This window comes from Bos taurus, chromosome 22 (genome assembly GCF_002263795.3).
Source record: "Bos taurus isolate L1 Dominette 01449 registration number 42190680 breed Hereford chromosome 22, ARS-UCD2.0, whole genome shotgun sequence".
NCBI classification, from domain to species: Eukaryota; Metazoa; Chordata; class Mammalia; order Artiodactyla; family Bovidae; genus Bos; species Bos taurus.
Genome location: NC_037349.1, coordinates 52,288,955 through 52,316,370, shown reverse-complemented (window position 1 = coordinate 52,316,370; position 27,416 = coordinate 52,288,955). Strand labels below are relative to the sequence as shown.

At 49.3% G+C, this 27,416-nt stretch overlaps 2 protein-coding genes and 1 long non-coding RNA gene across 8 annotated transcripts in view; 2 read left to right on the top strand and 1 right to left on the bottom strand.

Annotated features, from left to right (window-relative positions):
- Positions 1–12,432, top strand: part of KLHL18 (kelch like family member 18) — a 57,948-nt gene extending 45,516 nt beyond the window's left edge. For 3 of the 6 annotated variants that reach the window (XM_059879664.1, XM_005223102.5, XM_059879663.1), the window contains 2 exons: positions 1,621–1,732; positions 2,421–5,695. In XM_059879664.1, coding sequence (XP_059735647.1) covers positions 1,621–1,732; positions 2,421–2,807 — 499 coding nt within the window. In that variant the 3' untranslated portion in view covers positions 2,808–5,695. 6 annotated transcript variants of the gene reach the window in all.
- Positions 12,433–14,421: 1,989 nt separating this feature from the next.
- On the bottom strand, positions 14,422–18,493 carry NGP (neutrophilic granule protein-like). Its single transcript, NM_001105468.1, has 4 exons — positions 18,306–18,493; positions 17,510–17,611; positions 15,744–15,836; positions 14,422–15,148 (listed from the first exon to the last, which is right to left on the bottom strand). Exons 1-4 carry the CDS (start codon positions 18,483–18,485, stop codon positions 15,005–15,007), a joined length of 519 nt encoding a protein of 172 aa, NP_001098938.1. The 5' UTR covers positions 18,486–18,493; the 3' UTR covers positions 14,422–15,004.
- Positions 18,494–22,824: 4,331 nt separating this feature from the next.
- LOC132343520 (uncharacterized) lies at positions 22,825–27,351 on the top strand. The gene is made up of 3 exons (XR_009492403.1): positions 22,825–24,792; positions 24,907–25,064; positions 26,923–27,351. It is a non-coding gene; the product is annotated as an uncharacterized lncRNA (long non-coding RNA).
- Positions 27,352–27,416: the final 65 nt, after the last annotated feature.

Sequence of the window (27,416 nt, the reverse complement as noted above, 5' to 3'; positions counted from 1 at the left end):
CTTCGCAACCCCATAGACTACAGCCCTTCAGTCTCCTCTGTCCATGAAATTCTCCAGGCAAGAATACTGGAGTGGATTGCTGTTCCCTTCTCCGGGATGTTTTCCCAACCCAGGGATCAAACCCTGGTCTCCTGCATTCAGTAAAGAATCCAGGCAGATTCTTTACTGTCTGAACCACCAGGGAAGTCTACCACCTGTACTTCCTTGCATGTAATAGGTATTTAATAACCTTTGATTAAATGAATGAATAATTAAATTTTAAAAATAAATAGTCTGCATAGGTACTTGGAAACACCTGTTAATGCTCTGTACCACTTAAATAAATCAACTCATTTTAATGGAAATGCATGTGAAAGGGCATGGGAAATAGATGAATAGCACTTTCCAGAATGGGTAATATATGATTTTGGGGGAAAAAATTATACATTAAATTAAAGAAGCTTGGGAAACATTGATGTCTGTACCACCAGAGGCCTCGTCTTCCCATAACACATATTAGCATTTTAAAAGACTGAAAAATTCTGCAGTAGAGAAACCTCTTTAATTTCACTGTATCTGTCACCATCCTGTGGTCTCATTTTGCGGAACACTCTTTGAAAAACACCAGCAAGGTTAGCCCAAGCTTTTCATTTCAGTATTTTAATCTGCTTGTATTCAGTATTTGAATCCTACAGTATAAACACATTGGATCCATCACAGAGCGTTTAAGCCTTTATTCCACACGCTTAACCAACCTATTAAGTGTCAGGCAGCGAGCAGGATTTCTAAGATGGTTAAGCAGCACCTCGTCTGCCGGGGCCAGTGCACACAGCGATGGTCTTCCTCTGGGGGCCTGTGTCTAGAGCTCTTGGGTACAGAGTGGGGAGGGCTTCCATCTTCCCACGGCTGAGGGGGCAGAGTCAGGTTGCAGAGATACCTTCTGAGGGGAAATGCACATCCCAGGAGAAGAGACAGCAGGGAGAGAGGCTTGCAGATAAGAAAGAGCTGCTGTGTGAGGTTGAGGAGCAGGTGTGGGTGGCACATGGCAGAAGGCACAGCTGGAAAGAGGATGAGGACCCAGTGGCAAAGAAGCACGTTAAGGAACTTGGAGTCGCCGTAGAGGAAATAGGAGTTGTCAGAGGACATTCCGTGCCCGGGGGGATGGGAATGATCTGAAAGCCAGCCCCAAAAGCAGGCAGTGGCAGTGGTCCCACAGGAGGCCACAGCCAGCGCAACGGAAGTGAAATGCGGACAAGCAATGACCAGGACGCAAACCCGCGGAGGTATGGTGACCACAGAATGTTGATGATGGAGAAGTGGTCTTAAAAAATTCCGAAACTGTAAATCTAGCAGCTAGATGGCTGGTGGTCCCATTCACAAGACCGGAGGTATCAGGGAGGAGCAGATCTGTCAGAAGGCCTTGCTTGGGCGTCCTGACTTTGAGTGTGTGGGCCTGAAGCTTAAGCGAAGGGCGGCAGCCAGAGTGACCTGAGCAGAGGTGGTGGAGGAGGCCATAAGAATTGGGGGGATCGTCCAGGGTAGGACAGAACACAGCACAGCTCCTCCAGATCCTCTGCTGTCTTGGGAGGGCAGGATCCCCAGATCTCATGGCTCCCTTTCTCCTTTGCCTCTTTCCTGAAGGTGGACAGTGGTGACCCCGATGAGCTCGAACCGCAGTGCTGCGGGGGTTACAGTCTTTGAGGGCAGGATCTACGTGTCGGGCGGCCACGACGGTTTGCAGATCTTCAGCAGCGTGAGTCTGGGTTCCTCCTGGGCTAAGGGCACCTACGCTCCCTTTACCTGCGAGTGTTATTTTGAAAGGACATTCTTTGGAAAAAGGCTCAGCCTGGCCACTGCTAGGGAAAGTGTCATCTTGGGGCCTCAGGCCATCTGCCATGTGCTCTGAAATGCCGCCTCCGAGTGTGGGAACCCATGTGCACAGAGAGGGTTAGAGTGTGGCCTTAGCATTCTCACCCCACCCTGGTCAATTCCTCAGTGAGCAGCGCATGAGACCTGCTGAAATTCCTGCCCAGAGGAAGTGCAGTCATAGACAGAGTGGGAACTTTCAGACAGTTGCGTTCTTCTGGCCATTTGACTTGAAATTGCATTTATTTTAAAAAGAGCTCCAGAGCCATTGAGTGTCATTCCACCGTCCATCAGGGCTGCGGGGGAGCACACAGTGGGGATCTCGGGAGACCCCGCACTCCCGCTGCTCTGTCACCACACAGAGCGAGCGCATCACGGGCAGCTCTTCGATTTCTTTCTGTGGGTGTAGACAGAGCTGGTGAGGCCAGGCCGTCTCCCTGTCATCTCACAAGCCCGTGTGCAGCTGAGGAACGTGGGCCTGGGGGCCAGGGCCCAGCCCGGCAGAGCTCCTCGTCCCCCGAGCCTCTCCCCGGGCGCTGAGGGCCTGGGCCTGACCGCCCCTCTCCCTGCTGCAGGTGGAGCACTACAACCACCACACGGCCACGTGGCACCCGGCGGCCGGCATGCTCAACAAGCGCTGCCGCCACGGGGCCGCCTCCCTGGGAAGCAAGATGTTCGTGTGTGGGGGCTACGACGGCTCGGGCTTCCTCAGCATCGCCGAGGTGTACAGCTCAGTGGCGGACCAGTGGTGCCTGATCGTGCCCATGCTCACGCGCCGGAGCCGGGTCTCCCTGGTGGCCAGCTGCGGGCGGCTCTACGCTGTAGGGGGCTATGACGGACAGTCCAACCTGAGCTCGGTGGAGATGTACGACCCAGACACGGACCGCTGGACGTTCATGGCCCCCATGGCCTGTCACGAGGGCGGGGTCGGTGTGGGCTGCATCCCTCTGCTCACCATCTAAGGCGCAGGGGTGGGCCGTGGTGGGGCAGGGATCTGGTACAAACACGGGCAGCACTCCCTCCCGGGGACCGTCCCCCTGGGGAGAGGTGCTGGCCAGACGACAGGGTGAAACGGGAGCTCGCCGGAGGTCCAGGGTTTCAGGTGCTTGAGTCCTCCCTGGCTGTGCAGCCCTTGTGATCTTCAGGCCTGGGTGACCAGGATACACAGCGGGGGACAGAGCCCCTGTGGGTCCCGCCGCCGGCCGGTGACAGAGCGGCTCGGCCGGTCCACACATCCACGGGCTCCATCCAAGCCCACCTCCAAGGTGCCATAGCTCCGTGGGCCGCCCCTCTGCAGAGGGCTTTCCATCTTGACAGTCCTCGCCCACCGCACGCCAGCCGTATCGTGGCCAGTTTGCGATGGGGCAGCTGCAGTGGCCGAGGCCACTGGAAACTGTGGGATGTGGCCGGGGGAGAGGGACACAGGCCAGAGGTCCTCACTTCGAGCCTGCAGCATGGCAGGGCCAGCTGCACACGGGCCCCTGTGCCTCCTTCCATCCAAGGGCCCCGAGGATTCTTGTCTACATTGCTGAGCAAGCAGGGAGAACAGAAGCTTTTCCTGTGTCTAATTTTGGGATTGCCATGAGGTCTTTTTCATCTTATTCGAGAGAAACCGAGGGAGAAGGAAAAAAAAAAGATACTTGAAAGAAACTGAAGGAAAGTTAAAGCAACATTTGAAAGAAACTGGAAGGAAGAATACTTTTTTCAAGTGAGCTTTTTTTTTTTGCAAGAAGAAAACATAAAAGACACTAAAGGCAGTTACGTGTTTAAATGGAAAACCGCCACCCGCCATGAAAAGGGTGGTATCTGCTCCCACATTCTTCGGATCCCAGGGTCCCGAGGCCTCGCAGGGCACGCGGGGTTCCCTCTGAGCCCCTCCGCGCGTCTGGAACCAGTGCACTCTTACCCAGTCCTGCAGCACGGTGCTCACGGGGTTTGTCTCCACACCCACTGTCAGAGGACTCTTTTAATCGTAGGCTTAGCGAGTTGGCTGAGTTATCGCCGCCTTTCTAGGTGGGAGCTCCCAGCTCATCGCCGGGGCTCCGCGTGCCCGGTGGCCCCCTCCCGCTGCCACCGTGGAGCCCGTGCAGAGCGCCGCCCCCCCGCGCCCCTCCCTCCCTTGGCCGGCAGGAAGCAGCAGGTCTGGCCAGATGCTCATTTGCCCACCTGTCCTCCTCGGATAGTTTTCCTCTTCGTGACGCTTCTGGGGCACGTCGACCGTTCGTACCTCGAGAACCTAACCAGGGACTTGGTCCTTCCACCAGCCCAGGGCTGGCTTGGTCCAGCCGCCGCCTCTCCCCCGCCAGTCGGCTGCTCCCCCATCCACTCGCCAACTCCAGGGGTCTGGCCTCCCCTCCAGCCCTTGGCAGACCAACCAGCAAGGTGGACCTTTACACTCTCACAAAGCCGGCTTTACGACCCAAGGAAGTAAAAGCCGAAAGAATCTCTTGCTGCTGCAAAGAACAGATTTTATATTTCTTCCTATGATCTTAGCAAACGACCTCTTGAAGAGACTCCACGCTCCTCCTTCGTCCTCCCTGGATAGGACCTTGACGTTGCACAGCGGAAAACCGACGGGAGGACACTTCTGTGATCGGTGCGCTGGGCAGGGGAGCTGTTCCTCAACTGCTGCTGCCAAAAATCAGGTTTTCCTAAAATGCTTCCAGTAGAGACTTAAGAGAGGATACGTTTCCAACGCGAGATTGGGTCTCAGGGTCCCAGTCTCTACTTGGTTGGTCTCCTGCCCATCGCCGCATCTGCCCGGGTGTCCTGGAAGCCCATTCAGAAAGGCACAATGTGGCATTCTGAGACATCTCTCCTACCCTGGGACCAGGAGGCTTACCAATGTGTGCAATCGCCATGTTTCCAGAGGAAGTACCTTTGACACCTGCCACTTAGGTGGAGCTGGGCCTTTGCTAAAAGCACCCGAAAATGATGTTTTTATTTTAAAAGACTAAACAGTCTGATCCAGTTTAAGCCCAGGCTCACGGTGGAGCTCCAGCATTTCTCACTCCCTGTTTGCCTCTCAAGGTAGACTTGGAAGGAGGGTGGGGTCCGTGTTTCCTGTTAAGAGAGGAGTTTCCGATGCACATCTTCTTATTATAAGCCCCTTCCTTTTGTGAATTTGCAACAGCACTGACAAGCCTGAGTTGTGAATGTGTTAAGAATCAGCAAGGGGGCCTCGCCAGGTCCTTAGGATGCTGACCCAGATTTTGCCATCGGGGTTGAGAGCTCAGTTTCCCACCCATCTGCCACTCTTGCGGTGACCTTCCTATGCCTACCCCCACTTCCCTGGGGCGGAGTTACACTGCCGCACCTGGGCTCAGTGTTTCCAAGTAAGGTGGAGCCAGTGCTTTGACTTGGGTTCTGAGCACAAGCGAGCCGACACCAACATTTCACGCTCTCCACAGTAGGTTCCTCGGTCCGACGGTCATAACTTTTCACAGGTGGCTGGTCTGACCCTTTGGTGTTGGAGCCTTTCCAGGAAAACCATGAAAAGACATCACCCAGAGATACTGTGGAAGGGATGTGGGACAGACACTGTGAACAGTAAGCCTTGGGGTCCAGCCCAGCTCTGAGCAGAGGGCTGTGGCCTCAGCTGTCCTTGGGTATTTCCCCTTAGGTAATAACACAAGGAGCCTTCTCTTCTGGGTTTCATCTGAGAGCAAAGCCAGGATGGGAGCTGAAGACCAGCCTTTTGACTTGGCCACAGAGATGTGAGTAGGTAGGAATTCTGACTCTCCCTCCCCCCAATTTATTGTTTCCCAGAAAACCTTCATTCCTTTTATTTATAGAACGCATGTCTTTTGTGTTAAGAAACCAAAGAGAAATAAAGAGTACACTCCTAATACCTTCTTGCCCTTCCCTGATTTATTTATTTATTTTTAATTAGAGGTAAATCATATTTTTATTGTAATTCAGTGAAAAAATATTGGACAAAGTGAAAACGGTTTCTGTGGAAATAAGAAAAAAGCCCAACTGGATGGCAGATGTAGTTTTCAAAGAGACGTGTGTGTATTTTATAAGAATGGGTTCCGATGAAAAAATACGCAAAAAACTTCATGAACATGTTGCATGTTTGCTCCTGTCCAGATCACCCCTTTCTTGGATCTCCCCACTTTTCTTCACTCCCTGCCCTAAAACTCCACAAGAGTTCCTCAGCAGAATGTGACTGGCCTGTGAGTGCCTGGAACCAAAACACCCAGCTCTTTTTTTTTATACTCCAAGCTGGAGGTACTTAGCTTTGGTGCACGTAGAAGTCACTGGAAAGTTTTTAAACCACAGATTGACCCCTCCCCAGAGACTGGTTCCCTTGGACTGAAGTGCAGCTCAGGTCCTTATGCAGACAAGTCTCCGCCGTGGTTCATAGGCTCGCCCATGTGTGAGAACCGGGCCCCTGTGTGCAGTTTCCACTTCCCCGGATGGAGCCACGTTCCACATCTGTCTTCCTGAGACTGCACGCTGGTTACTGTGGCGGTGGGTCTTAGGAAACTCTGCATTCACACTCTTCCTAAAGTCAGCTGTTGGCGAGTCTCATCCAGGGGGTGATGGTTACACTCTCGGATGACAATTAGAAGTTTTTGGAAGGGTATGTCACCCACATTCCCCCACCAGCACTGTTGATTCTCACTCGGGCCTCTCAGTAAGTAACCTCCATGCTCAGGCCCTTGTGCCTGTTACTTCCAGGTAACGTGGCTCATTTTAGCATAAAGAAATGGTCTCAAAAGGTCTGAGCAACTGACCTGATTTATCAACTAACCGATAGTATTGTCAAGAACCGAGGCCAGATCTCCACGCTCACTGTCCAGTTCAGCTGGGGGAGCAGTGTCTTTGTCCTCTGGAGCAGCTGATCCTGCAAGCCCCCAGCGTGGAGGTCTGCCGCCCAGTACCGTGATGGGCCTTCGAGAAGCAGGCTGAGCAGCGAGGGAGAGAGAAGAAACCGTGTTGTAATTATGGAAACAGGTACCTTTATGTCGAAACAGGAAACCAGATTAGCTGTGGGCTCTGGGCTGTGGGAGAAAGGCCAAATGCCTGTGATGTGCTAACAGCCCTTTCCATGTAACCTACACCGCTTTGCTCAGAACCACAGGGTGGCCCAGGGAGCTCTAGCTCGGCTCATCTGCTTGACTTTCTGTTTCTCTGTTGTTCACTGAACTCCTCTGCCTTCACAACTAGCAACAGAGCCCACTCCTCTTCACCCCAAAGACCAGCAGCACTGGTTTTTACTGCTGCTCACAATAACATAGTTTTACCCAACCGGAAAATGGCAGGGGAATCTCACGGTTCTCACCAGTTATCTCCCAGGCTTACTGCTCCTTTTTCATCTCAAGTGATGACACAAAATGTTTTTCTCTAATGGAGCTCGGTTCCCTGTTTAACTCACTCTCTCTAGGTTTGCAGTTCAGGGTGAAAATGCAAACCACCTAGCAGGGCGGAGAAGGCTGCTGTGGTCTGGCCTCTCTGGCCGGCCCAGGACGTCTCCTCCACGCTTGTTTCTAACAACCCCAGCTGGACAGTGGCCTGTGTGCTTGTCTCACCCACGAGATGGTGAGCTCCTTAACCCTATTGTGTGCCAGCCCCAGACACACAGAAGAGACACGACCATTATTTTCTTGAAGAACTTGAGGGCAGTCAGATATATGCAGATCCAAAGTTCACCTAATCATGCTTCCTAGTTTCCCTTTGTTTTGAATCACTGGGTTTTTAAAAATAATTTTAATGAGGTGTAATGTACTCACTCATTCTAAGTGTGCAGTTCAATAGTTTGTAGTAAACGTGCAGAGTTGTGCAACCATTGCCGCTGCCCCATGTTATGATATTCTCATCACTCCATAAACTTTCCCCATGCCCATATGCAGTTAGTCCTCATTCTCACCCTCATCCTTGGGCAACCACTATTTTGCTTTCTGTTTCTATGGATTTCCTTGTTCTAGATGTTTTGTATAAATAGGATCATACAATATGTGGTCTTTTGTGTCTGGCTTCTTTCCTTGGAATACTGTTTTTGAGATTCATTGATGGCATAGAAGGTATTGGTAGTTTGTTCTTTTTATGTTATTGTTCCTGTGAATAGATTCCACTGTATGCATATACCACATTTTGTTTATCCATTTTTTTTCACCAATTGATGAATGTTTAATTTGTTTCCAGCGTGGGGCTTTTATGAACAGTACTGCTCTGACGTACAAGATTCTGTGCACATACATTTTCATTCCTCAGGTAGATTGCTAGGAGCAGAATTGCTGGATCATACATACGGTAAGCTTATGTTTAACTTTTTAAGAAACTGACAATTTGTATTTCTCTCTAATGGCTAATGGTTTTTGAGCATCTTTTCATGTTCTTGTTAGCCATTTGTATATCTGTAATAAAATATCTACTGAAAACTTACCCTTTGTAAGTTGGGTCATATGTCTTATTGAGTTAAAGAATTCTTTACATATTCTAGATACAAATCCTTTATCAGATAAATGATTTGCAAATATTTTCTCCCAGCCTATAGCTCGTCTTTTCATTTTCTTAATAGTATTGAAGAATAATATCTTAATAGTGTTGTAGAAGTTTTTAATTTTGATTAAGTTTAGTTTTATAAATTCTTTTATGGATTGTACTTTTTGGTGTCATATCTTAAGAGTTTTGCCTAGCCCAAGGTCATGAAGAAATTCTAGAAGTTTTATAATTTTAGCTCTTGTGTAGGTGTAGAATCCATTCAAGTTAATTTTAAACTTCGTTTTGTGTGTGTGTGTGTGTGTGTGTCTGTGTGTGTCTGTGTGTGTCTGTGTGTTTGTGTGTCTGTGTGTGTGTGTCTCTGTGTGTGTATATCCATTTGTCCCAGCACATTTGCTGCAAAGACTATCTCTTCCTCCATTGAATTGCTTTGGTACCTTTGTTGAAATCACTTAACCATAAATATAAGGGCTTATTTCTAGACTCTCAGTTCTGTTCCACTGATCTATATGCCTGTCCATGAGCCAATACTATGCTGATTGTATGGTACTGAGTTTTCCAGCATTAAAGTAAATCTTAAAAATAGATAATGTAAGTCCTCCAGCTTTGTTATTTTTAAAAATCCTTTTGAATATTTTAGGTACTTCGCATTCCTATTAGCTTTTATAGGCCAGCTTGTCAGTTTCTACAAAAAGCTTCCTGGGTTTTTAATAGATGCTGTGTTGAATGTAGAGATCAATTTGGGGAGAATTAGCATCCTGACAATGCAGTCTTCCAGTCCATGAACATGGAATATTTGTCATTTGTTTAGATCTTCCTTGATTTCTCCCAGCAATATTTTCTCATTTTTGAAGGGTTGCACTGCCTTCTGTTAAGTTGATCCTAACTGCTTTTGTGTTTTATGCTGTGTGGGTGTAACTACACTGACTTAATTTTATTTGGGGAGGTGTTTTTTGTCAGTGTATAGAAATACCATTGGTTTTTTGTATGTTGATCTTGTATCCTGTGACGTTGCCAAACTCATCCATTAGTTATTCTTTCTTTCTTTTTTGGCTGTGCTGCACAGCTTGAAGGATGTTCCCCAACCAGGGATTGAACCTGAGCCATGGCAGTGAAAGCCCCAAATCCTAACTACTAGACCACCGGGGATCTGCTAACTACTACACTACCAGGAAATTCCCTTTAAAGTCTTTATCTTTAAAAAAATTTTTTCACATATGTGTATTCCTTGGGATTTTCTATGCATATGATATTCCATCTGTGAATAAAGATAGTTTTATCTTTCCAATACAGATGCCTTTAATTTTTTCCTGCTTTGTTGCACTGCCTAGAACCTCCAGTATAGGGAGTTCCCTGCTAACCTAGTAGTTAGGACTCAGAGCTCTCACCACCATGGCCTGGGTTCAGTCCTGGTTGGGGAGTAGATCCCACAAGCTGCATGCTTTGGCTGAAAAAAAAAAAATAGAAAAGAACCTGCCGTACAGTGTGGTGTATAAATGCCACAGATAGACATGGTTGCCTTGTTCTCAGTCTTAGGTAGGAAAACATGGTCCTTCACCAGTGAATATGTCAAGCTGTGGGGTTTTCATCAGAGACCTTTTTCAAGTTAAGGAAGTTGCATTCTGTTTTGTCATGAATAGGTATTAGATTTCATCAGATGCTTTTCCTGCACCTATCAGCTTTTCCTGTCCTTTCAGCTGTTAATACGGTATATAACATTAATTGATTTTCAAGATACTGATACAACATTGAATTCCTAGAATAAATCCCACTCGGTCATGGTGTGTAATCCTTTATATGTTGCTGAATGGCTTGCTGATATTTTTTAAAGGAGTTTTTTATAATACATCTGTGTTCACTAGGGCTATATTCTGTAGTTTTCTTTTCTTGTGATGTCCTTGGCTGGTGGTACTGGCCTCATAGAACGAGTGAAGTGTTTCCTCCTCCTTTATTTCTGTAAGAGTTTGTAAAGAATTAGTATTATTTTTTTTAATATTTGATAGAATTCACCAGTGAAGCCATCTGGGCCTATTATTTGAAGGATGATTCTAAATTTATAATTCAGTTTTTTCACTTGTCTCCAGGTGCCCTGAGGGTGGATACCCACTTCTCTTAGGAGATTGGAATGATTGATGTTTCGATACAGCATGAAAGAATCTCGAAATAATGATGCTTAGTGAAAGAAGCTGGTCAAAAAAGGAGGACATTGCTGTGTGCTGTGTCTTGGTCTGTTCAGGCTGCTATAAAAATTACCAAAGACTGACTGGCTTATAGACAGCAGAAATGTATTTCTTGCAATTCTGGAGGATGGGAAGTTCAAGATGAAGGGACTGGCAGATTCAGTGTCTAGTGAGGCCCCGCTTCCTGGCTCACAGACAGCCGCCTTTTTGCTGTGTGTCTTCACATGGCGGGGATGGCACGCGAGCTCTCCACAGTCCCTTTTATAACATCAGTTATTCCAGAGCCCTCATGACCTAATATCAGTACATCCCAAATGCCCAGTCTGCAAATACCATTACTTTAGAGGTTAGAATTTCAGCATGTGAATTTTGAGGGAACACAAACCTCCAGTCTATAGCAGATTTCCATTTATACAGAACTCCACCCAGCACTTCATGGCAAATAGATGAGGAAGCAATGGAAACAGTGACAGACTTTATTTTCTTGGGCTCCATAATCACCATGGACAATGACTGCAGCCATGAAATTAAAAGACACCTGCTCCTTGGAAGAAAAGCAGTGACCAACATATTAAAAAGCAGAGACATTACTTTGCCGACAAAGGTCCAGACATCTAGTCAGAGCTATGGTTTTTCCAGTAGTCGTGTATGGATGTGAGAGCTGGACCATAAAGAAGGCTGAACCCCGAAGAATTGATGCCTTCAAACTGTGGTATTGGAGAAGACTGTTGAGAGTCCCTTGGACTGCAAGGAGATCAAACCAGTCAGTCCTACAGGAAATCAGTCCTGAATATTCATTGGAAGGACTGATGCTAAAGCTCCAATCCTTTGGCCACCTGATGGGAAGGGCTGACTCATTAGAAAAGGCCCAGCTGCTGGGAAAGATTGAAGGCAGGAGAAGGGGACGACAGAGAATGAGATAGTTGGATGGCATCAGCGACTCAATGGACATGAGTTTGCACAAGCTGCGGGTTGTTGAAGGACAGGGAAGCCTGGCGCGTTGCGGTTCACAGGGTCACAGAGAGTCAGAGACGCCTGAGGGAACAACAAGTAGAAAATGCAAACTAACGCAGCGACAGAAGTAGATTGCGGATTGCCTGAGGACAGCAGGGCGATGAGGACTCAGAGTTTAACGGGTGTGAGGAGACTCTGGAGGGGTGGTGGGTATGTGCACTATCTTGTGGGGATGGTTTCACAGATGGACATTATGTCAAACTTACCAAATGTATACTTTGAATATGTGCAAGTTATTCTGTGTCAACTGCAGCTCAATAAAGCTGTTTAAAAAAAAAAGTTGGACACTGATTTGCATTGTGGCCTCTAAGGCCCCAAGGTTTACTGTCTCTTCTGGGGCTCCAGATCCTGGGGTGCAGTTCAGGCCGAGATGATGAGGGGACCTGTGGACTCCAAGGGCTCTGTGGTCTCCATCACGTGGAGATAAACCCAACTTAGCAGGTCCTTTGCTCAAGTCTAACACAAGCATTTTCCTTGATATAACGTTGTCTTCAGATTTACCTTAAAGGCTGTACAATATGCAGTCCAGTGAGTATAACACAGATTACTTAACCATTCCTCTGTTGGCTGGGCACTCAGGCCATTCCCTATTTCCAAGTAGCATAAATAAAACTGCCAGAACAGCAATATTTCTTAATTACTGTCTACAATCCTAGATAGTAATTTACCAATACATTAAGTTCTTAACATGTTCATACACTCTGATACTATTTCCATTCTAGGAACTTATTTTTATCTCAACATTGTTTAAAAACAAAACAAAAAAACGGGAACAACTTCAACAGCAGGAGTAACTTAAATAAATGGAAACCTAGTCACCCAATGGAGCATAAGACAGAAAAAAAGAAAAAATGTGACCCAATAGTGACTGAAGTGTATTGGCTGATAGGTTAAAGGAAAATAAGCTGGTTGTAAAATGGGACATAAAATGACTATGGTCATTTTTTCTTTTAAAAATAAAGCTCACATCATATCTGTCTATGGTGATGGTGGTTTAGTCACTAAGTCCTGTCCAGCTCTTGTGACCCCATGGACTGTAGCCTGCCAGGTTCCTCTGTCCATGGGATTCTCCAGCAAGAATACCGGAGTGGGTGGCCATTTCCTTCTCCAGACTTAGGAATTGAACCTGGGTCTCCTGCATTGCAGGCAGATTCTTTACCAGCTGAGCTACAAGTATCTGTACAGGGAGCGAAAGTTGATTTCTGCAGCCGTTTAGATGTTAACCTAGAGGTCTGCTCACCCATTGTGTTCCCATGCCCAACCCCGGTGAATTCTCCCTTCTCAGTCTTGCTCTGATGGCTCTGAAGACTTTCAGAAGCTGCCAAGGCCAAGAGGCTGAGCTGTGTTTGGCGCCTTGGTGCTGTCTCAGGGCCTGATCATGCTGGGACTAGGAGAATGCAGCAGGGCAGCCCAGCAGAGCCTGGTGGCTGGTCCCATAGGCCTGCCTCTCACTGGGTACAGTATGATGGGCCAGCTTCCCCAGACCGCGTGTGATGCAGCATTGACCGCCACAGATGAGTCTTGAACTTCCGGGGAGAAGTTGCTGAGCCCCATTACTGTCCAGGGCCCCACAGAAGACCTGGCTGAGGCCTGTGAGTATTCTCTTGGGGGTGGAGGTCAGGCAAGAGAGTGGTAGACGGTGTGCCTTAGCTGCTGGCACCTTCTGTGGGGCTACAAGGGCCTTCTCCAGGTGAACATCATCACCCCACCACAGGGAGAGATGGTCTGAGGTCTAGTTTATCCTGGTCCACCCAAACCTGCCCATTTCCCACCTGAGGGTCACTCCCTCAATTTAGATTTAGATTACACGCTCCTAGATTTAGATTACAAGGGGGTTGGAGTGTGGACTACAGTCGAGTCAACCAGTTTCCTTGAGGCGTAGTTTTCTCACTAAAAGTTGCTGGTGAGGCATGCACCTTGCAATACTGTTCTAAGACCTGAGAAGTGTGTTTCGGTTCACTGGGAAGTAGCGTTCATAAATCATGGCTATTATCATTAACAGGAGTCTTTGGCTTCCCTGTGCTGTGCTTAGTCACTCAGTCATGTCCGTCTCTTTGCAACCCCATAGACTGTAGCCCACCAGCTCCTCTGTCCATGGAATTTTCCAGGCAAGAATACTGGAGTTTGTGGCCTCTCCTTCAGGGAGTCGTCCCGACCCAAGAAGTGAACCAGAGTCTCTGGCATTGGAGGCGGATTCTTTACCAGGTGAGCTACCAGGGAAGCCCTGGCTGAAAAAACCCATTCCCCCGAGGGGCTCTACACTATGGCCCCTCAAATGAGAGGGTTTCCCACAGATATTTCTCTAGCAAAGATTTGAAAAAGGGGGCCTACTGGTGAGAAGAAAAGGGCTCTCGTCCACTCAAGTATTTACTGAGCAACTGCCATGTGCCAGGCCCTCTTCACAGGGCTGGATGGATCAGGAACTGAGACCAACTGTCCAAAACCAGACTCTCCCTGAGAGACAGCAGAGAGTCTGAGCAGGGCTCACGTCCTTGGGTGGATGAGGCTGCCATCAGCTGGATTGGGCACTAAGAAGGGCGGTCTGGAGGGAAGATTCTGAGTGGGTGGCACCCCAGGACATCCATGGGGAGGCGTCTATGAGGCCATCTGATGTGCGAGTCTGGGGATCCAGAAGAGGTTCTGGCTGGAGCTTCATGATAAAGAAGGAAGAATAAAAGTAGCCGAAAGGAAGGAGAGGTGGTTCCAGAATAACCTGGGGGCAGGTTACTTTGCCTTTGAGCTCCCAGCATGGCCCTCAGATGGTGCCCCTCATTATCCCGTTTCTCGTCACTGCCACTGCCCTGACCGCAGGGAGTCTGTGTGCCCAAGGTGCACGGTGGAATCTCACCCCCAGGACCTGCCTCCTTGGTCTCTTCCTCCTAAGTCCAGCTGGTTCATCCCTGGCACTTGATTCATTCACCTATTCACATCATCGTTCAACTTAGAAACGTTTTATTGAGTTTCACTCCTGGCGCTCTCAGCAGAGGATGCCCTGGCACCCTCTTGGGGGTGCTAGATACATGAAGGGACATTTCATTATCACAGTGACTGAGCAGGGAACAGGGACACTCAGGGTCCTGCCCAGAAAGAACTGTCCTCCCGGGATTCAGGAGCACTTGGCAGAGAAACTCCCTCCCCAGCCCCCTGCAGCTGGCACAGGAGGGCCCCGCTGGGAGGAGAGACAGTGCTCTGTAGCCCAGGACGCAGCTGGTACTTGCCAGCGTGGTTTGAGGATCGTGACTGCACCACGGTCGAGGGAAGGACACGTGCTGCTCAGGGAAGAGCAGAGAGGCTTCCTGGGGGAGGTGACTTTGGACCTATGCCTGGAAGGATGTGGAGCATCCACAGACACGGGATGGGCAGGAATTCCCCGGCAGAGGGAAGCAGGTGTGCAAAGGCTGAGGAATATGGGTGGGCTCATTTGCAGGCCAGGGAGTGCTAAGGGCAGCAGAGGCAGAGAATGGGTAGGAATCGCAGGTCGCTGTGGGCTTGCAGGGCATCCCTTCCCTTCTCCAGCCCTAGAAATTCCTCAGGATGTTGGAGATGATATCGTACTTGGCTCTCTCGTACATGTCCCTGACCGCAGGTGGCAGATTGGAGCTGTCAAGTTCTGGAGGGTCTTCCCCAGCAGACCCAGCAGAGCGCCTCTCCCGGCGGCGGGGCTGCAGAAGTGATGCCGCGGTTAGCGCCCTCATCGATCGCCACCCCCCCCTTCCTGTCCCACGTGCGGCCCCTCTCTCCCCAGGTGGGGATGAGTCTTGAGGTCCAGGCAGTGACCCTGGTGATGGTGCTGGAGGGGTCCCCAGTCAGGCCCACTCCCAAAGCCCAGAGGGGCTAGAAACGCCTGCCACTCTTGTCCACCCCGGCTATTGCACTCACTTACCAGGAGGCTCCACCTCCGGCTGGTCTTCCCAAAAGTGGGATGGGGAGGCGGGTTACCAGAGCTCAAGGCCCAGAGAACAGCCGGTGGAAGACTGAATCCCCTCCCAGCCCCAGGAGGAGACCATCAGTTCCTGCCCCCAACCCCTTCTGCCAGACGACTAGCAGTCAATCATCAAGGTCTGGCCACGCCTCTCCCCTCCAGACTACTTGAGTTTAGACCGGTTCAGTTTCCAGGTCTAAGGTCTGGGACCTCCAAAACTGAGGTTCCACGCGCCTAAGTCAGTGGCCCGGATGAGGGACCCTCGATCACTGGCGGTCACCAGGCAGAGCGCCGCTGAGACGGGAACTGGGGCAGGTGAGGGCGCAGGGGCTCACCTCCGGCTCCAGCTCACGGTCCGGAACGCAGTTGAGAGACAGGAGGCGGAGTTGCCGCAGCATGAAGAAGGAGCCGGTGCAGTTCCGCTCCTCCTGCCGGGGAGCAAGCACACAGGCTGTAGCAGACGGCGCCCTCGCCCAGGTCCCCCGACTCCCGAGCTCCAATCCACCCGCTAGACGCCGGAGGGAGCAGCGGCCGCTGGGGACACCCGGGCAGGCTCCGTGTGCGCCCGATAGCATTAAGGACTTTCATGCAAGTTCTTACACGGGAAAGGGTCTCCATAAATTAGCCGAGAGGGAGTTATATTGTTTAAAACACTCGTGTGTACATCAAAAAGGTACCGAAGATGATACACCAACAGTTAATGTTGTCTCCTGAGTAGTGGGGTTGCAGATTTTTTGTTGTTTACGTCGGTTCTCTAAATTTTGTTAGTTTGCTATAATAAAATATTTTCCTAATATTAGAAAAGCAGTTATCTGTTCAGTTCAATCCCTCAGTCGTGTCTGACTCTTTGCGACCCCATGAACCGCAGCTCGCCAGGCCTCCCTGTTCATCACCAATTCCTGGAATCCACCCAAACCCATGTCCATCGAGTCGGTGATGCCATCCAACCATCTCATCCTCTGTCGTCCCCTTCTCCTCCTGCCCTCAATCTTTCCCAGCATCAGGGTCTTTTCAAATGAGTCAGCTCTTCGCATCAGATGGCCAAAGTATTGGAGTTTCAGCTTTAACATCAGTCCTTCCAATGAACACCTAGGCCTGATCTCCTTTAGGATGGACTGGTTGGATCTCCTTGCAGTCCAAGGGACTCTCAAGAGTCTTCTCCAACACCACAGTTCAAAAGCCTCAATTCTTCGGCGCTCAGCTTTCTTTATAGTCCAACTCTCACATCCATACATGACCACTGGAAAAACCATAGCCTTGACTAGACGGATCTTTGTTGGCAAAGTAATGTCTCTGCTTTTTAATGTGCTGTCTAGGTTGGTCATAACTTTCCTTCCAAGGAGTAAGCGTCTTTTAATTTCATGGCTGCAATCACCATCTGCAGTGATTTTGGAGCCCAGAAAAATAAAGTCAGCAGTTATCTGGGTGGATTATAAAAGCATCAACAAAAACTAAAAAATAATTTATGGTTTTAAACTGTGGTGTTGGAGAAGACTCTTGAGAGTCCCTTGGACTGCAAGGAGATCCAACCAGTCCATCCTAAAGGAGATCAGTCCTGAATATTCATTGGAAGGACTGATGCTAAAGCTGAAACTCCAATACTTTGGCCACCTGATGCAAAGAACTAACTCATTGGAAAAGACCCCAATGCTGGGAAAGATTGAAGGCAAGAGAAGGGGACGACAGAGGATGAGATGGTTGGATGGCATCACTGACTCATGGACATGAGTGTGAGTAAGCTCCAGGAGTTGGTGATGGACAGGGAGGCCTGGTGTGCTGCAGTCCATGGGGTTGCAAAGAGTCAGACACACCTGAGTAACTAAACTGAACTGAGGCGGATTATGGTCCCCCTTTGTTCTTTCTCTTTTAATATTTAGTTGCTTCTTTAGCATGTATTGCTTTTCTAATAAGGATGGGCAAATTGTAGTAAGAAAAAGCCATAAGGAAAAACCCAATTTTTTAAAAAAGCTTCCACAGTCAAACCTCACCTGTCTGTGGGTGGGTGGAAGCAAACTCGGCCTCCGGGAAGGAGGTGAGAGAGAGGGGAGATTCCTTGTCCTGCTCATTGCGGGGGGAGCCAGGGGATGGATGGGAGACTCACCCCGCCCTCCCTGAAAGGACACTGTCGGGGCCTTCGGCGGTACCAGAGCAGGAAGCACACAGTCTCTTTAATCCTGAAGTTGAGCGGGATCGTGGTGGAGTTCTAAAGAAGCAGGAGAAGAGTCACAGTCATCTCCCTTTTACACAGGAGAGAACAAAGGCAGGGAGGAGAGAGATCACAGTTCCAAGTTGACAGGGCTTGCCCAAAGTCTGCACTTCCCACCTAAGACAGGCGGCTGCTTCAAACAGCCTCAGCAGAGACTGAAGGTGCGCACGGCTTCTGGAAACCAGCGGAGGCCACCACTTCATGGCTGGACCACCTTGAGGGGTCACCTCCCATCTCTGCACCTCAATCTCCTCTTCTGGGACAAAGGACCTAGAATACTTGCCTTGCACGCTCAACTGCCAGGAGAGAGGTAAGGGGGTGGGAAGGGGGACCCTGGAAGGCCCTGCTGAGGTGCCTTCTGGTGGGACCAGTCTGGCTCCTGTCCATCCTTTGAAACAGCTCTGCTTACTGCTTCAAGTCCAGGGCCTGAGTGCAGAATGGACTCCCAGACCCCACATTCCACCCTTGGGCAAAACCCAGAATTGATCAGCTAGCCAGCTGTCACGCTGGAGAGAGATTCCAGTCTCTGTTTTACCTTCTGAGTGGAGAAACATCATAGTAATAACAGCAGCATCTGCTGTTAACCGAGCACTTTGTGCCTGTTTGGGGCACCTGCTCCTGCCTGCTGGCCTCACAGGATGCTGTGAGGTAGGTGGTACCCACTCCCCGGGCTTGAGCCCCTGACCCTCACCAAATCAGGTGGCGGCGGGGTGCTCTCCAGCAGGCCAAAGATGCGCTGTCCTCGCCTCCCCTGGTTGAAGAACTTCAGGGCCTGGGTGACGATCTCTTCATAGCTCAGGCCACGCTGGGCCACACAGGCCACGGCTGCCAAGCCTGCCACCAGTACCAGTGCCTTCCAAGCCCCTGCCATCGTCCCTTCTCGGATCCTCTGCCACTTGTGACCCCTTTAGGTGGTAATCACGCAGCCTTGCCCAAGGCCTGCTGGCGACATGCAGGGGCTGAGGCCTTCCTGTAAGGGGCTTCTCTTTTCCTTTGCTAGGCACCCGGTGTTAGCCAACAGTCCAAAATACCAGTGACTAAGAGGCAAGGAGGATTGGGCAATTGGCCTAGGAGTGAGGCAGCCCCGAGCTGGGGGCAGGAGACCGGTGCGATGCTGGGCACGTCCCTTCACTTTGGCCTCAGTGTCCATCTCTCCCCCAACCCTGTGCCACGGGGAGGCCACCTCTGGCTCTGACACTCCAGGACCCTGTGCCGTCTCTTGCCTGGTTGGTGTGGTTTGGTTCCAAAACAGCTGCCTGGGATCCATGAGTTCTCTGTGTGACCACTTCTCAGCTGAGAGCACAGACAGATGGTCTGGTTGAATGCAATCCCGCTAATAACTGGATACGTATTCCAACAAGTAGCAACAGTATTCCATGAGTAGGAATACCCCGAGTGCTCTAACCAAACTGCTCTTGAAGAGTACAGATGGTCTGTACTCTGGCTGACACCTACCATGTTGCATATATTTTTAAAATACTGATTGTTGTTGTTTTAGTCGCTCAGTCATGTCCAAGGCTTTTGTGACCCCCTGGACTGTAGCCCACCAGGCTCCTCTGTCCATGGGATTGCCCAGGCAAGCACACTGGAGTGGGTTGCCATTTTCTCCTCTAGGGGATCTTGCCCACCCAGGGATCGAACACACATCCCCTGCGTTGGCAGGCAGATTCTTTACTGCTGAGCCACTGGGGAAGCCCTAAAATACTGATTGTCAGTCCTTAAAAATCTGGATGCCTGATTTAATTCAAAAAAAATCATAAGATCTGACAATTCATGGCTCACTAGTCCCTGTCATTGGGTTTGATGGCAGCAACCTCTCCAGGGAGAGCCTCGCTGCCCACATCCCCCAGGCCAATCCCTGCAGGGCAAAGAGGGGAGGCTGTCCCCAACAGGATCAGGGTAGGGACCCCTGGCTGTTGACACAGGCGGCCCCAGGCAGCAGCCCACAAGGGGAGCCGCAGGAGCCTCCCCCTCCTCCGAGGGCTCCCATTTTCCTCAGCTCCCTGTTACTGGGGCCAGGGTGTTGACTTGCCAACCGCCCTTGGTTCTGGGTTCCTGTTCCATAGGAGACTCAGAAACTGGGGAGGAGAGGAGCGGCTACGGTGTTCTCACTGAAGCCCGCCAGTGGGGAAACCAAGGCACAGAGCAGCCCACCCTTCCTCCAAAAGCTAAGGGTGGAGCTGAGAAGGACAGAGCCGGAAGTAGGGAGAGGGGGCAGAGCACAGAACAGTCTTTGGCAGACCCAACAGGTCCTCAAAGGCCTGAGTCTCATCATCAGATCCATGCAGCCGTGGCGTATAATGGTGAAAAATTAGAGACAATATAAACATGCTTCAAGAGCAGTTTGGTTAGAGCACTCGGGGTATTCCTACTCATGGAATACTGTTGCTACTTGTTGGAATACGTATCCAGTTATTAGCGGGATTGCATTCATCAAAGGTTCTTAGCTGGAGAATGAAGGTTCTGCTGCAGCTGATCTCGTGTCCGTCCCAGGAAGTGTGATAAGGCGAGACGGCAGGTGCTCACTGTAGAATCCTATGCTCTTCCTATGAAACGTCCTAATTTCTCCTCCGAGTTAAAATGCAATGAGAATCTGTGTGGTAAAAAGGAAAGTGCATTTTTAATTTTCTTGCTCTCAAGAAAGCTTTCCCCTAACTGTTGGGGGCCAGAGTGAGGCACTCGGCCCGTGGCAAAGGTCATGAGGAAGGAGGCTCGACATACGCAAAGGCGGGATCGAGCCTCAGGAGTCCCCCTGGAAATCCTCGAGCATCTACCCCCATAACCAGAGCCTTCCTACTTTACTACTTTGTGCTCATCTACACCTCTGACTTTACGGGGGGCTGTCCCCCACCACCTCTTTCGGAGAAGGAGTTAACTTAGAGCTCCATTTAATAAAAACTCCTGGGCGTGACAAGAGTGTTTTAACCTACAAACTCCTCTGAAGGTTCTCTAGCCTTCCTGACAGGCTTGTCCGGCCACATGTGATTGCTCACAGCCTCCCAACCGTGAGAGGCATGAGATGCTTTAAACCTTCTAAAAACAGGTTCCTTAGAAAAGTTAGAAACCTATTAGTATAAGTATAATGGGCTGATTAGAAATTGTATTGGTGAAGGGTTTTTCATTTGTTTAGCCAATGTTTGTTGCTAAGTCTCCACATCCCCTGCCCTTACACACATAAATGAATATATAGAAGAAATAAGTATTAACCTTTGATATTAATCACATTGGACCTTAGGCTAAGTAAAATCTTTCCTTAAATAAAACCCACTATACCCTCACCCTATAGGAATGTAACTTTATTTGGGGGGCGTCTGTTTTAAGAATAATCACCCCTGGAGAAATAAGTGTCCTGGTTGACTGACTGCTGTCACAAGGAGAGGGTCATAAATTGTCAGCAGGCCCCCTGGCCAGAAGATGATGTAACACCCCTAAGACCTCTGTATACATTTGTATGAAGCACCTGACTTTGATAAAAGTCAGGACTGCTGACCCCGTGTGACTTTTGCATAACATCTCAGTGTATAAAAGTAGACCACGGAAAATAAAGAATTGGGATCAGTTTCTCGAAATACTGGTCTCCCCATGTCGCGCTTTCTCTCACTCTGGCTGAGTCTCCCTCTGGAGCGCGGAACCCGCCATGCTTACTAATTATGCCTGGGCTTCTAAGATCCAACCGGGGAGGCCTCAGTGTCTCCTCTCCTTCGGGAGAACGGAAGGACGCCTGCGGCCTACGTAAGTGGTGCAAACTTCTTGTCTTGAAGTTTTATTGGTCTCCCGCGTAAACCAAGCTACTCAGCCTCTTTTCTCCACTGAATTTTCCTACTGAGCTATCCTTATTCTATTACTCTTTATATCTTTAATTAATATCTAATTGAAGCTATTGTATCCTGATCCTCGCCGACCGACGCCGTCCCCGCTTCGAATACCCTGGATCAGCCGAGGTTTGGACCCCGGCACCTAACCTTCACACTGGCATCCTATCTCACTTTCAAGTCCTCAGGAGGACTTCCTCCCCAGGCCTTCCTACGCCCCCATCTCTGCTTTCTTATTAAGACACAACTTTCTTCATAGCACTTGCTGTTGAGTAGCTACAGTGGCTTATTGTTTATTTTATTTCCCACTTTGAGGGTAAGCTCCTTGAAAGCTGATTGTTCACCCAGCGCTAAGACGAGTATCTGGCATATAGTAGCTGCTCAGTAAATGCTGGCTGAGGGAATAAATGATTTTACCCTTGAAGGATTTTATGCATAGCTCAAAGACCAGTTCCTTGTACTGCACACATTTCCACCCAGTGTGGCTCAGCTTGATGGCAGCAAGCTTCTCTGACACTCAGAGCATCCGGAATGGAATTTTGTTACAGCCAGGCCTCTTTTTTCTGGGTGTCTAGCTGCAGCACGTATTCCATTTCTGGTACAACAAGTTGACAAGAAGCAAGGATTCTCAGCTGGGGAGATTTTGCCCCTGGACCCCCAGGACAATTGTCAATGTCTGGAGACAGTTTTGAGTGACACAGCTGAGGAGAAGGCGCAACTAGCACCTACTGGATACTGCTGATCACCCCACAGTGCATAGTGCAGCCCCCCCAAGGAAGAACGGTCCAGCCCCAAATGTCAGTGCCGAGGCTGAGAAATCCTGAGACAGAGCAGCACACCTGACGAGCACATAGCAACTGGATGGATCAGTCTTAAACACACGGTGCTTGGCCAGAGAGGAAAGAAATAGAATGAGATCTGTAACAACCCCCCCGCCCACTTCTCTCTAGCCATGTGTATGCGTAGAAAATACATCAGAATACATCCTTGAAACTGATAAACATTTTATAACACCTCCAAGGCCCAGGTAAAAATGAATGATGGTTGAGAGGGCAGGAAATGGTATGGGAGGGAAAAAAGGCAGAGAGGGGGCTTGCACAGACCAACACAGCCCCCACTAAGGTTCGGTTCCTTTTACAGAAAAGTGTACACTGGTCAGTATCCATGACAACATCACTAGCAAGGTGCCTGAAAGGATGTTTGCTAAAATGTTAGTAATGATTACCACTGTGCTTTTCTCTTATGGAGCTGGCAAAGGATTCTGAGGTTTGTTGTTTTTTTTTTTCAACTTTATTATTTGAATTTTTTTTTTTTTTACAATAAACATCTTTGTTTTACAAAAACCACAAAAATATTTTTATTTTTTAAAATTATTCATTTTGATTGGAGGCTAATTACATTACAATATTGTAGTGGGAAAACAACAAAAATATTGTTAAAATACTCATATGGAGTCTATGTTTTATTCCATATCTGCAACTGTTATTTTTTAAAGATGAATGGAGCTCTTTTTATTGAGATGAAATTCACATATCATAAAATGTGCCCTTTCAAAGTGTACAACTTATAACATTTTCATCCTCCTAAAAATAAACTATGTGCCAGTTAGCAGTCACTCCCTGTTTTCCCTTCCCCTTTGCCCCTGGCAGCCAATAATCTTCCTTCTGTCTTTATGGGTTTCCTTTACTGGAACATTTCATATAATTGAAATCATAAAATATGTGGTCTTTTGTATCTGGCTTTGTTTACTTAGCATCATGGTTTCAAGGTTCATCCATGTTGTAGATTAATTCCTTTTTATGACTAAGATTTCATCATATGGATAAACCACATTTGTTGATCCATTCATCAGTTTATAGACATTTGGATTGTTTCCACATTTTTGCTTTTGTGAATCATGCTACTGTGAATATTCACATACTAGTTTTCTATGTAGACATATGTTTTCAGTTACCTTGGGCCTATACTTAGGAATGGAATTTCTGGGTCATATGGCAACTCTGTTTAATTTTGTGACGATTTATCAAAGTGTTTTCTGAAGAGCCTGTACTGGTTTACACTCTCACCAGCAGTCTGTGGTATCCCACATCTTGCCAACAATTATTATTGTCTCTCTTCTTATAGCCATCCTAGTGGTGTGAAGTGATATTTCATTATGGTTTTCATTTGTATTTCCCTAAGAGCTAATGACATTGAATATCTCTTCGTGTCTGTTTATATATCTTCTTTGGAGAAATGTCTCTGCAAATCCTTTGTACAATTTTTAATTGGGTTGCTTGTCCTTATATTGTGGAGTTGTTCACATAATGTTTTTAAAATTAAAATGTTTTAGATTTCCATTGGAGGGAAAAATACCTCCAGTAAAACCAAGGCTTTAGATGTGTAGAATATTTCTTCAGGGACTTTGCAGACCCCCATCCCACGGCTCCCCATCAGCCTGAGAGGCTCCGGTTGTCCCCAGCCCTAATCAGTGAGGCTGATGAGGCCTGGAGAAGTTAGTAAGCATGCCCAAGTTACACAGTTGAGTCCTGTGTAGAACGATGGGGAACTGGGAAGTTTTACCTTGAGGAGAGGGCTGACAGGGTGACTTTGATTCCCTGCTCTGTCTCTGAAAGGCTGCCACGAACAAGAGGACCAGACTGTTTTTGTGGACTCAGAGGACAGAGACAGAACCAAAGGTTGGATTCCCAGGAGGAGACATGTCAACAAGAAAGGTCTCAAATCCAAGACAGGTCCCCTTGACAAAAGCTGGAGTGTGGCGTGGTGGAGGAGGCCTGGGAGACGTTGAACTGAGTCTGGAAGACCACTTGGCAGGGAAATTGTAGGAGACTTGAAGGGTCATTTGACACCTGGCTTCTCCAGCATCCATTTCCCCTACCCCTTCTTCCTGCCAGTCAGGCCCAGTTCCCCTTAGAGGATCTGCATGGTTCTGGGAGAGTAAAACTCAACTCGGTCCATGTCGAGAGAACCTGTCATCTCTCCACCACGACTGGTGATTGATTCAGGGTGTGCATGTGATTAAGCTGCCCCACTTAGAATGCATCTCTGAACTTTCGGTGGGAATACTAGGCACTTGCCCTCCTCCTGGAAATAAACAAGGAAGAGACAAAGAAAACATCTTGGGATGTGAGGTAGGCCCCTAAGGATGAGGTCAGCACCACAGAAGACAGAGAGAAAAACAGCTCCTTATGACATCACTGAGCTGCTGGGTCACACCTGGCCTGAAGGTGGAGGGCCTCTGGATGTTACCATTTAAGCTACTTTGAATGGGCTTTTCTGTTACTTGCAACATGTTACAACAAATTTAGGGTTCAAACATCCAGTATAGAGGCATAAGGACAGTAGCCTTTATAATCCCATCAAATCGTAAGACTGACATGTCCAGAGGTTTGAGGTTGGATGGCATAGTCAGGGCTGGGAACTCAGGTTGGGGGCTCTTCAGTGGGAAAAAAAAATTGGGATTTTTTTTTTTTTTGACAGGTAGACTTTACAGAGTATGAGTTCAAAAGGTCACACTCTGTGATAGCCACATAAAAATCCTTCAATAGAGACACGTGTGTTGGGCTGTCCCGCGCAGCAGTGGAGAGAGTCGAACCTCGATTTTGTTGGTGTCCATTGTGAGCGGCGGACTTTTAAAGGTAAAAAAAAAAAAAAAAAATCCTTCAATAATTTGTGCTCAATAATTGACCTAGAGCAATGCAGAATACAGCTGTCTGAGCCCTGCCTCAGCTTCAGGATTCCATAGATCTGGGTTCACATCCCACTGCTGCCACGTCTCCACTGCTGCTTGGCCAGTCTCTCTGGGATTCAGTGTTGTTGTCAATCGCTGAGTTGTGTCCGACTCTTTTGCGACCCCACGGACTGTAACCCTCCAGGCTCCTGTGTCCATGGGATTTCCCAGGCAAGAATACTGGAGTGGGTTGCCATGTCCTTCTCCAGGGGATCTTCCCGCGCCAGGGATCGAACCCACTTCTGCACTGGCAGGTGGGTTCTTTACCAATGCTGGTATTCAGTATGTCTCATCCTTGCAGCGGAGATAACAACCTTACCTTGTAAGTGCGGTGAGAGGATTAAGGCTAATGTGAGTGGAGGCAGCTCAGGTGTGGTGGTTTTTAAGGCAGTGATAAGTCAGATGCAGCTGAGACCATTAGTAAGCACGGAGCTCCTAACCCTCCAGTCTCTGACAGAGGGACTCAATTTTGCAGAGAGACCCTGATTACAGGGCTGGTCGGTGAAAGTGCCAGGATTCCAACCCCGGGTCCCAGGGTCGTGTCCTCCACCGTGCCGCTCTGCCTTCAGCCTGGGGGCTGCGTATCTTACTCCCTGGATGCTGGGAGCTGAGCTGCAGAGGGTGAGGGCAGGATTCCACGTATCCAGCAGGTTTCTCCAAGACCCACCCAGCCTGTGACTGGACCCTGGGGCCCGAGGTTGGAGCAGGGCATGGGTGAGGCTCTGGAGGGCAGTTGGGGGTGCAGGGAGCAGGAAGTGGACACTCCAGGGAAATGTCTTCCACCTGCTGGAGGTACGAGATCCCATTTGAGTGACCGTTTCCACTGCACATTCTACTGGCCAGAACCACAGACAGCTGAGACCCTCGATTCCTCTTGAATGACCCCATGGCTTCCATGCCTCCTTGAAATGTTTGGAGCAAAAAGCCTTCACAAGGTCTTAAATAATGAAGAAAGAAGCCTGGTGGGATATTGGGCAAGCTCTGCCCTTCACGGGCCTCAGCTTTCTCCTTGCTGTAACAGGGTGGTCAGGAAGGGGACACAGATTTCAGAAACTCTTAGCCCTTGCCCAAGTGACCTGTGCAAGTCCAATAGCGTGTGGAGAAAGTTGCTGTGGCCACCTTGGTCCCCCGGGGACACACATCTGATGTTCTGGAACCAGCACTCTGGATATAAGCTGCCCCAGAGACACAGAGACCTGGGAAGACTGTGGCCTCAGTCCCACAGGGTGACCTCAGTCCTGAGCCGGCAGGTTTCTACCCCCTGCCCTGCTCCACCCCCCCCGCCAGGGGGTGCCACCCAGCCTCCAGGCTCTCACTGCCAAGGCCAGAGTGTCTCAAAGTTCTGCCCCATGTGGCGGTGCTGCCACTCACAGCCTGGCACCATGCAGTCGGGAGGGTGTGTCTGGGGCATCCCGAAGGCCCTATCTACCCTGAGGCGCTCCCTGGCAACGCCTGAATGAGGACATCTGTCCTCGGCAGGGGAGGAACAAATCCCCCGTTGCCCTCCTTCCACTCACAGGCACCCCAAGAAGTAAACCTGGTTCTGAGCAAAACAAAACACGTCCCTAATTCCCAATCTACGGGGCTTTGGTGCCATCAGTGACTCCCAGGAGTGCAGCTGCGTCGTTACAACCCTGTGGCCTTGCTGCCATCTGCTGGCCAAGTAACTTGGCACTCGGGAGAGGTTCGGTTTCGTGACTGGGCCTCAGAGATTCCCCAACCTTCTTCATATTTGCAAACCTGTCTTGTTGGAACCTTTTCTATAGGGAGAAAGTAACGAATTCCTGGAGGGCTCTGGACACTCTGGAGGGAGGAGCAGCTACTTCTTCGCTGCTGTTTCTGAACCAGGGGAGTGGGGGGCCACCTCGGTGTCCCCTCCCCGAGCGCCAGGAACACGGCTGTTGGCTGAGACAGAAGAGACACAGTGGGATTCTTCTGCCTCTGGCCTCTAGGCTGCCAGGTCTGAGACCGGGAGACCTCCCATCTTCCCTTCACCCTTCTTCTCTCCCTTCCCTGGCCACACCAGGCCTCTCCTCTGACCTTCCCTCAGAGGCTCCATGGTGTTTGGGGCAGCCTCTTTCCCCTCTCCTTGCCTCAGTTTCCCCACCTGTAATGCAGTGATTCTGGATTCACATCTAAGAAAGGTGGCCCCGGGGGAGGACTCCATGTTTCCTGTTTGGTGGCTATGACCCTTCTTTCTGGACACACCTCCTGGTGTTCCCTGGGCAGGAGTTGGTCGGATGTCCTGAATACCCTGTAT